General features: G+C 48.3%; 1 protein-coding gene across 1 annotated transcript; it reads left to right on the top strand.

Moving 5' to 3' along the window:
- Nucleotides 1-3,459: 3,459 nt before the first annotated feature.
- Nucleotides 3,460-9,822, top strand: LOC119694203 (protein toll). The gene is made up of 5 exons (XM_038120084.2): nucleotides 3,460-3,827; nucleotides 4,955-5,979; nucleotides 6,634-6,970; nucleotides 7,116-7,826; nucleotides 7,991-9,822. Exons 2-5 carry the CDS (start codon nucleotides 5,006-5,008, stop codon nucleotides 8,831-8,833), a joined length of 2,865 nt encoding a protein of 954 aa, XP_037976012.2. The 5' UTR covers nucleotides 3,460-3,827; nucleotides 4,955-5,005; the 3' UTR covers nucleotides 8,834-9,822.
- Nucleotides 9,823-10,123: the final 301 nt, after the last annotated feature.

The raw sequence follows: 10,123 nt of genomic DNA, 5'->3' as shown, positions 1-10,123 counted from the left end.
AGAAGTTTCATAATATTGATGAGTTTTCTGGCCCTGGTGGATAATGCATCAATATGTTTATTAAAGTTTAGCTTTTCGTCTAAGATTACGCCGAGATATTTAATTGCGTCTACTCGAAGGATGCTATCGCAGAAGCAGGAGTCAGACAGACGATTGCATGTGTGTATTTTTAACGGTACAGATATTTTGGGCTGTGAGGCAGTTGTCTTGTGGAAACAAATGTACTTAGTTTTCGTTGTGTTCAAGGTCAGTAAATTTCTTGATAGGTACTTTGCTATGTTGGAAAGGCCTTCCACAGCATTTGATTCTGCAGAACTCCAAGAGTTTCCAGAAAATAGAATCGCCGTATCATCGGCATAGCAAACTACTTCTGCATTAAGGGTGGATGGAAGAGAAGAGTGTATATCATTGATGTAAAGAAGAAATAGAATTGGACCCAGTATGCTACCTTGCGGTACTCCATATTTTATCGGCATGAGATCACTACAATTGTTTCCTACTTTTACTAGCTGTTGCCTGTTTGTAAGGTAACTTCTGAACCAGTCTAGAGTTATGCCTCTGACCCCAATGTTTTCGAGTTTTTGTAGGAGAATAGGGACCGACACTGTATCAAATGCCTTCGCTAGATCTAGGAAGGCACCAATGCAGCATTCGTTTTTGTCAAGCTTGGATGAAATAGAATTAAGAATTGTGTGTACAGCATCTTCAGTACATTTCCCTTGCCTAAACCCGAACTGAGTAGGTGAAAGGATATTGTTAGCCTCGAGAAAATTTACAAGCCTTTTACTGACAATCTTTTCTAGAAGTTTGGAGAGAGTGGCAAGTAAGGAGATAGGTCTGTAGTTACAGTGATTGTTTTTTTCGCCTCCTTTATGAACAGGTGTAACAGATGCAGTTTTCCACACAGATGGAAAGACTCCGTTCAAAAGACTGAGATTAAATATATGAGTAATGGGTTCTATGATCGTATGTATAATATGTTTGAGTAAAAGGTTTTGTATTCCGTCAATTCCAGGAGCGCTATCATTTTTTAACTGTCGAATTAAATCAATTATTTCAGTCTTATCCGTGGGGTTCATAAAAAATGAGGAAGCTGGGGAAGAATTAGACTTTGACAAGTAGGCAAGATTTGTTTCAGTTTGACCAGTTTCTGTCAGTATTTTATTAGCTAGATCATTTCCTATTGTTGTGAAATACGTATTGCACTCATTTAGAGATTCTTTTGGTGTATCTTTGTTATTTAATAGTGTAATTGAAGCATTTGTTTTAGTATTTGATATTTCACAGATATTTTTTATGACGCTCCATAATTTTTTTGTATCATTTTTGCTGTCAGTTATGAGTTTGTTTTCATAATCGGATTTAATTTTGTGGAGGAGATTGTTGCAAAAGTTTTTATACCTATTGTAAATAAGCCGGGCGCTAGGATCTTTAGGATGTTTTCTGCATTTTAAATGTAATTTGTCCCTATGTCTTGTACATCTAAGTATACCCGGGGTGATCCATGGTTTTTTAATGTGTTTAGATCTTGAGACATTTATTTCACAAGTATGTTTTTCGATTGTAGCATTAAGGTGAGATGTAAACGCCTGAGAAGCTTCCTCGACATCGTTATTACAGGTGATGTGGGACCAATCATATCTTTCCAATTCAGCTGCAACAGCTGAAAAATCTGTTTTACGTTGCTGTGTTGATGATGAATAAGAATGGCCATTTTCACATTGAAGTTTAAAACCGACAATTGGTATGTCGTGATCCGTTACTGAAGTTTTACATACAACAGCTTTCGATTCACACTTGGTTCTAACTAGGATGTGGTCAATACAAGAGTTTTCTCTTGTCGGTATAGTTATAGCTGGTAATAGACCATGTTCTGACATAAGGCATAAATAATCTGACTTCCGGTTATCATTTGATCCTGTTAAAATATTTATATTTATATCACGAGCCAATATTAATTCTTTGCTGCTTTTAAGCGTATCGAGAAGATTATCTAAGGATTCCATGTATTTATCTATAGAAGGAGATCGGTATAAGGCAATGATGTGAAAGTTATTTGAAAGTTTAATTAAAAGACAGTTTGCATCATTAAATATAGGTTCGGTAATTGTGGCATTCCACTTTTCTTTTAAGTATACTATTATACCACCATTTTGGTTGCTAAATGTCTTAGTGTTAAAGTGCGAATAACCTTTTATGTTTTTAATAATTGGATTATGCCCGAGGCGACATTCAGTTAAAATTATTATATCGAAAGGTGTATCAAGACGGTGCAGAAGAACAAGGAAGCTATCAAAATTTTTACTGTGACTTCTTATATTAAATGTAAGAATTTTAAAATTATAATCATTATTAATAAATTGTTTACAATTTTCTGCCGAATCTAATGCGTGACAAGGAATAACCAAGGAGTTATCAATATCATCAGCTATATTCATGGTGGCCATCTGTATTGGTTCATTCGTTTATAGATTTTGGAAAAATTTGTATCACGCATAAAATGTCGACAATTTGACACTAGGAAATATTGAATGGTGAAGAAACTTACATACATGTTTATAGCATAAGATATATAGTACATAAAAAATATTCTGTTGCATACATAATATATATAGATAATAAAATAATGTGCGATGTATAGATTGAGTGGCTCAACAGCATAATAGATTGGGTTTGTATGTCGAGCATAATTACAGCTAGTAGCTTCACATCTTACTCCATGTTTTTCGTGGCAAATTATGAACAATTCAAATTGGTTAGACCAGATGACATAGCAGGCGTTCAATGGTTTTTGGTTAGGAACAGAAGATAGAGTAACAATATTAAAATTACAAAGTTTACAACGTATCATAAAAATTTGGAAAATAATAACAATTATTACATGTATTGCCATGAATGATGTACTTACAATAATTATTGAGATGGCCCGTCTTTAGGGGCTGGCCCAACGAGAGAGTCGAGTTCGTGGTAATTACGGATCGCTTTTGGGTTTTTCTGTTCTTCTTTTCTAACGTAGATAACTCCATTTCTAACCCAGTAGAATTTGTATCCGTAACTTTTGGCTCTGTTCCTATTAATCTGTTCCTATTAATATATAAGTCAATGATAAGTATATTGTATATTGCATATAATTTTACTTAGGCTAGGTAAGTATTACTGGATGTTCATATTTAAAAAAACAAAATAACTTCTCATAATCAACACGAGTTAGTTAACCTTGACAGGGCAAACATTCCTATGTTCTACATGATAGCAATAGCAATGAACCAACCGTTCAAGTTCGTGGATTGGTGATCGTGATAGGTAGGTACTTACTAGTTTAGGATACTAGGATGAAGTTTACCTTTTCTTACTGTAACATACAAGATAAAGGTAGCATAACCAACCTAGTTACCGCTACCTATTGTTAACCAAATCAATCAGAATCGCAAGATTCGCAAGATGTAGAGATGAGGCAACAGAGACATCCGCGAGTGACAGAGACAGCGGCCCCTCCCCCCGCCGCCCCCACCGTGCGCGTGGGCCGAGTAGCTGGCTCTGCGGCCGACTGGACAACAAAACAGTTGGATTTCGGTACTGGTTAGTGGGACACTGCGCCGACAGTTCGCTGCCTGATCTATCTCAAAACATAATAATCGTGATTGTGCTCGTTGTTTATCTTTTGACTATGAAGTGGACAAAGCTGTAAGAGCTTTCATACTTCATTAATTTCCTCTGTGAGATTAGTGATTTGATTAGATAGTGAGTGTGAGTGACGTCAAGACTGGAATGGAGCAAGCAGTGCCCTCCGCCACATCGCGCCTCCGCCTTGTGAAACTATCGACCCTGTAAGTTGATCATCAACACCAGTATTTATTTTGTTTACTGCTATGAATGGGTCTACAGTATACAGTATCGTAAAACATGATATTGAACGTTACGAAGAGACCTTGTATTTAAAAATTAATAAGTCACCACAGATTCTAGCGGACGCGCCTGGTTTTTGTAAATAGCTAGGTTTAATTTTGGTGTTTGTAGTTATCACGATAGAAACCACCCCAGTTGGCTATTCGTATTTGCGTATTTGCCAAAACTTGGCAAATACAGCTTACATCCAAACACCCAAGTGAGGAGCTAGCATCAGATTATACCACACAGAGTGCTTTTGTAATTACAGACCTACTGGTTATACTTACACACATGAAGTGTACTTACGTACCTACCTCTTATTTAGTCCATCGTCCATAAGCACCCTCGCTACGATCGACAGGCGACAAACCCCGCCTCGGGCACTAAATAAGACTTTCACGCCTCGATTAACAATGTACGTACTATTGCTGTTTTGGAACCAGTGTGTCCTTGTAGGGCATTGAACTAATATTACTTGTACTTAATAAAAATCTACTAAGTATAGTTATAAGTTAATTAACAACACGATAACATAGAACTTTCGTTTCGTGTAAGTATATTTGAAAAATGTGGTCGATATTTAACTTAAAAATAGTTAGTTACTTATAACATACTTGCGAGAGGAGCGGTGGTAGCTCAGTCGGGTAAGCGTCCGCTTCTCACGCCAGAGATGCGGGTTCGATCCCGGCGCTGACATGTACCAATGAGTTCTTTTAACTTAAGTACAACGTATACCATCGGTCTTACGGTGACGGAAAACATCGTGAGGAAACCTGCATAATCTAGATCTAGCACATCTAGGTATGTGAACCCACCAACCCGCAGTGGACCAGCGTGGTGGGGAAATGGTTCAAGCTTAGGAAGGCAGTTTAGACCTTGGGGATATGCACAAAGGTTCCATTCGAGGGAGCCAGGTGCAGGTACTTACACCCCCACAGAGAATAGAATAGAATAGAATAACATACTTGCACATACAAAATTAAAGTAATCAAGTAGGTACTTAGTAATTACTTAATAAAGGTATTTGTAACCTTTTTTTCACTGCGAGTTTTCTGTATTGTTCCAGGTAAATGAAATGAAGGTGTTCAGTTTAGGAGCGTAGGTAGAATCCATCAAAATGAGGGTGTCCTGGGCGTGGACGATAGTGCTGGTTGCGCTGGTGGCGCGCGGCGCGGGGGGTGAGGGCGACAGCGAGGACGCGGGGGGCGAGGGGACGGGTGCGGGGGGCGAGGCGGGGGCGGGCGGCTGCCCCGCGGGGTGCGCGTGCGCGCGGGGGCTGCAGCTGGAGTACTCGTGCGGGCCGCTGGAGCTGGTGCTGGAGCCGGGGCGCTCGCTGCGCGTGACGTGCCGCGCGCCGCCGCCGCCCGCCGCCGCCTGGCCGCGCCTGCCCGCCGCCGCGCCCGGCGCCGCCTTCACCAACTGCAGCGCGCCGGCGGGCGGCTGGGGCGCCGTGCTGCGCGCGCTGGGCGCCGCCGCCGCCAGCTCGCTGCAGCTGCGCGACGTACCGCCCGCCGCGCCGCTGCAGCCCGCCGACCTGGCCGGCCTGGAGCGGCTGGAGGCGCTGACGCTGCAGCGCGCGGCGGCGGGCGACGTGCCGGCGCTGCTGGCGCGCCTGCCCGCGCTGCGCCGGCTCACGCTGCGTGCCGCGCTGTCGGCGCTGCGGGCGGACATGTTTGCGGCGGCGCCGGCGCTGCAGCGGCTGGAGGTGTCCATGTGCGCGCTGGGCGCGGTGCCGGCGCACGCCTTCCGCGGCCTCACGGAGCTGCAACAACTGGGCGTGTGGCGCGCCGGCGCCAGCGAGCTGCACGAGGAGGCGCTGGGCGCGCTGCCCGCGCTGCAGGTGCTGGAGCTGCGCGGCAACGGGCTGCGCGCGCTGCCGGCCGCGCTGCTGGCGGGGCTGCCGGCGCTGAGCAACCTGTCGCTGGCGGACAACGCGCTGGCGGCGCCGCCGGTGCTGGGCGCGCCACGCTCGCTGCTGGCGCTGGACCTCAGCCGCAACAACCTGTCCGCGCTGGCGCCGCCCGCCCTCGCGCCACTCGCCGCCCTGCGCACACTCAACCTTGACGGAAACAGACTCGAGGAGTTGCCAGAGTAAGTATTTTCATCCTTTCCTAACGGTGTGCAGTTTGATTGTGTTTATCCTTTTCTATACCTACCTAGTAATATATAAGTCAATGATACCTACATATTATAAGACCGCTGAGTAGCAAAAAGGAATGTCCACCTTAAATATACATAATAATATGTATATTGATGCTTTGCTTTGACAATATATGGACAGAAAGAGACAGATAGACTCAATGTTGACAGTCGACACCTTGTTCCTGTCCAGTCCGTCGACAGGTCGACAGTGTCCGACTCGCTTACTATTTAAATAAACGACATGCGGCTCGTTCAAAACCATTGAGTATACCCGAGTCCGCGTTGTTCTATGTTCACAACCATCAAGTATTAAGCTGCGTACAGACCGGGCCAACGAACGCCCAACGAACGCCCCAACGATGGATATTTATCATACATAATACAGGGCAGATTGTAGCAACAAAGGTCAACGAAACCCTTTCGTTGGCGTTCGTTTGGCCGATCTGTACGCAGCTTTAGACAAATATCTTTCATAGCCGGAAATCCGACTGTGGCCTTTAGGCCATAGAGTGAGCAAGTACATAATACAGTTTAGAGCTTTACTATAATTCAAGCTTAAGCAATATTAAAAGTTGTCGCTAACCCGTTTCTGTTTCTCTCCAGCGGCGTATTCTCCGGTCTGTCGTCCCTGGTGGAGCTGTCCGTGTGCGACAACCGTCTGTCGGCCGTGCACGCGGGCGCGCTGCGCGGGGCGGCGGCGCTGCGGACGCTGCGGCTCTCCGGCAACCGGCTCACGCTGGAGGCCGCGGGGGCGGGGGGTGAGGCGGACGAGGTGTACGCGGGGTTTGGCGGCGCGGGGTCGGGGCTGGCGCTGCCGGCGGGGCTGGCGCGGCTGCACGCGGCGCGCAACCGCGTGGCCCGCGTGCCGCCCGACCTGCGCCTCGCGCTGCTGAGCCTGCGCCACCTCGACCTCTCACACAACCAAATACAGGAACTTACCGTAAGTTATCAAGTCACATAAGGAATAAAATTGTTGCTGTCACTGTCTAATACAAACGTTGACATGCGACAACATAAATTTATTCCTCAGATAACTCTTATCTGGCAAAAGTTGTAAAGACTAATCTAATCAAATTTTCATCCAGGATGCGGATCTGAACTTCTTGAGCGCTGAGATAGAGGTGGACCTGCGGTACAACAACATCTCCGTGGTGGAGCTGTCCCCGGCGCTGGCGGGCGCGCTGCAGGGCGCGGCGCCCAGCGGCGTGACCGCGCTGCTGCAGCACAACCCGCTGCGCTGCGACTGCCGCGCGCACGAGCTGCTGCGCCGCGTGCGCGGGGGCGCGGGGGGCGGGGACGCGGGGGGCGGCCCACGCCTGCGCCTGGGGGACGCGTGCGCCGCGCCGCCCGCGCTGCGGGGCCGCCCGCTGGCCGCGCTGCCGCTGGAGCTGCTGGAGTGCGCGCTGCCGCCGCCCGCGTGCCCCGCAGCCTGCGCCTGCGCGCTGCGCCCCGCCGGCGCCGCGCTGGAGCTCACGTGCGGCGCCGCGCCCGCGCCCGCCGCCTGGCCCGCGCCGCGCGACTACGGCCTCAACCACAGCTCGCTGCGGCTCACGGCCGCGCCCGCCGCGTGGCCCGCACTGCCGCCGCACGCGCGCGCGCTGTCGCTGGCGGGGCTGGGCCTGCGCGCGCTGCCAGCCGCCCCCCCGCCGCCCGCGCGGCTCGACCTGCGCGACAACCGGCTGCCGGCGGCGCCGCGGCTGGCACCCGGCACGTCGCTGCGGCTGGCCGGCAACCCGCTGCGCTGCGACTGCGACCACGCCGACGACCTACTCTACCTGCAGCAGATCAGCCGCCAGGTACACACCTCATCAAATGTATACTTTGGCCGTCGTCAGTTATCCTAAGATAGATATATCATTCTTCCCGCTTCATCTTGCGCATTTTAAGAGTTTTGTCGGCTGTATTAGTTCTCTGTCTAATTTTAACGTGTAAATAACATTTTCCTTTTGGTTTTATTCAGGTGGAAGATTATGATTCGTTGCGGTGCTCGGCGGGCGGCAACGTGACGCAGCTGGTGTCGGGCGCGGCGGCGGGCGGGGCGTGCGCGGGGCGGCGGCTGCTGGCGGCGCTGCTGGCGCTGGGCGGCGCGGCGCTGGCGGCGGCGGCGGCGGGCGCGCTGCTGCTGCGCCGCTACGAGCTGCCGCTGCGCGTGTGGGCGGCGGCGCGCGGGCTGGCGTGCTGCTCTCCCCGGGACGACGGCGACGAGCGCGAGTACGACGTGTTCGTGTCGTACTCGCACCGCGACGAGGAGTGGGTGCTGGAGCAGCTGGTGCCGCGCCTGGAGCCCGCGCTGCGCCTGTGCCTGCACTTCCGCGACTGGACGCCGGGCGAGCCCATCCCCGCGCAGATCGCGCGCTCCGTGGCGGCGGCGCGGCGCACCGTGGTGGTGCTGTCGCCGCACTACCTGCGCTCCCAGTGGGCGCGCGCCGAGTGGCGGGCGGCGCACGCCGGGGGCGCGGGCGGGGGCGGGGGCGGGGGGCTGGTAGTGCTGCTGCTGGGCGACGTGCCGGTGCGCGAGCTGGAGCCGGAGCTGCGCGCCTACCTCGAGACCAACACGTACGTGAAGGTGGGCGACCCCTGGTTCTGGGACAAGCTGCGCTACGCCCTGCCGCGCCCGCGCCGCACCCCCGCCCCCGCGCCCGCCCCCGCCGCGCCCCCGCAGGACGTGTCGGCGCTCAAGCGCGCGTTCGACGACCGGCTGCCGGAGCTGAGCGACCCCAAGCAGGGGGCACCGGGGGCGGGGCTGCAGGCCACCCTCACTGCAGACGGCCTGCTGGTCAACCAGCCCCACAAGCTGGCCTAGAGCCACCGCCGTGCTGCTACACTTATAAATATTGCATTTGCAAGCTCTCAAACAACAATTAATTGTCTCTTTAAAACTGAGCTGAACTTACCATAGTGATAATTTTGATGAATTGAAGTGACCACTTTTACATAATATACCTCGTGTGAGCCACGTTGCAAGAACAGTGAACTGAAATTATTATAAGGATAAGGTGCGAGGATAAAAGACTGCAGTGTTCGAATCTCATTAAAATCTCTTATTTGAGTTCACAATTTATTAGTGATTTAAGTTTTACCTTGTTTCAGGGGGAAAGACATCTGACAGAACCCTTTTCACATTCAAATAAGGGTAGTTTTTGTTTGTATCAGATATCTTTCCCCGTGAAACAAGGTTTAGTAGGTATAATAAGAACATTTTGGCAGCAATAAATTAGTTTATACGAGGTTTTCCGTTTATAAAGATGATATTCCGAATCTATATAGATATCTGAACCTGAAGTTGTTAGGTAGGTTACCTATACATTGTACATAACCGGAGCAAATACCAGAATGCGTTCCAATTCATAGTAAGATATTTCGTCATTCTCATATTCTAGTCATTCTACTTATGTATTTGACGAAATCGAGTTGAATAGATTAGATGGATTGATATTTTTTTTACTTTTTCTTTACTAATTAATTACTTATTAACTTTTATAATAAATCTTTCTAAGAAAGTATAATCTATTGTTATAATAACATACTTACCAGCATTAAGTATGTTGAATTGTTGTCTTTGTAAAATTCTACCTGACTCGACTATATTATTATCTACCCACCTACTGTTTTTTTTATTTGTGAAGGAATCTCAAAACTTTTTTTTATTTTAAATAATTACTTAGTAGGTATTTTGGAAGAGCTTCGTGACTGTAGAAAATAAAATGCTGCATTTTATTCCAGTAACAATTGCTGTTTTTTTGTACTCCTCACCTTTTTTCAACTTACAGGACGTATGAACAGGAATATGACCATGAAATCTGAAGGAAACATCCCTAGTTTTAGTAAAGCTTGCTTATCTCCCTGATAAGTACCTAGGTTATAGAAAACGAGACTCCAGCACGAGTGCCAATTTAAGCTATGTATTTGTATAGGTATGTATGAAGGTTTCTCACGCATTTATTTACACCTTAATAATGTATCTGGTAGTTAATAGAATACGAGGGCTGACACTTGAGTTTGTTTGTGTTTTATTAGTTGCTAACGTTTCCGATAGGGGCGTAGATGTCATAAGTAAGTACTATATTATTCTACCGACTTGAGTCGACAATAT

This window comes from Plutella xylostella, chromosome 6 (assembly GCF_932276165.1).
Source record: "Plutella xylostella chromosome 6, ilPluXylo3.1, whole genome shotgun sequence".
NCBI lineage: Eukaryota > Metazoa > Arthropoda > Insecta > Lepidoptera > Plutellidae > Plutella > Plutella xylostella.
This window is presented reverse-complemented; position numbering and strand designations above follow the sequence as displayed.

Coding starts and splice junctions, on each gene's coding strand:
- LOC119694203 (XM_038120084.2), top strand. CDS start 5,006: ATGAGGGTGTCCTGGGCGTGGACGATAGTGCTGGTTGCGCTGGTGGCG. Junction 6,971..7,115: donor ACCAAATACAGGAACTTACC/GTAAGTTATCAA, acceptor ATTTTCATCCAG/GATGCGGATCTGAACTTCTT. Junction 7,827..7,990: donor TGCAGCAGATCAGCCGCCAG/GTACACACCTCA, acceptor GGTTTTATTCAG/GTGGAAGATTATGATTCGTT.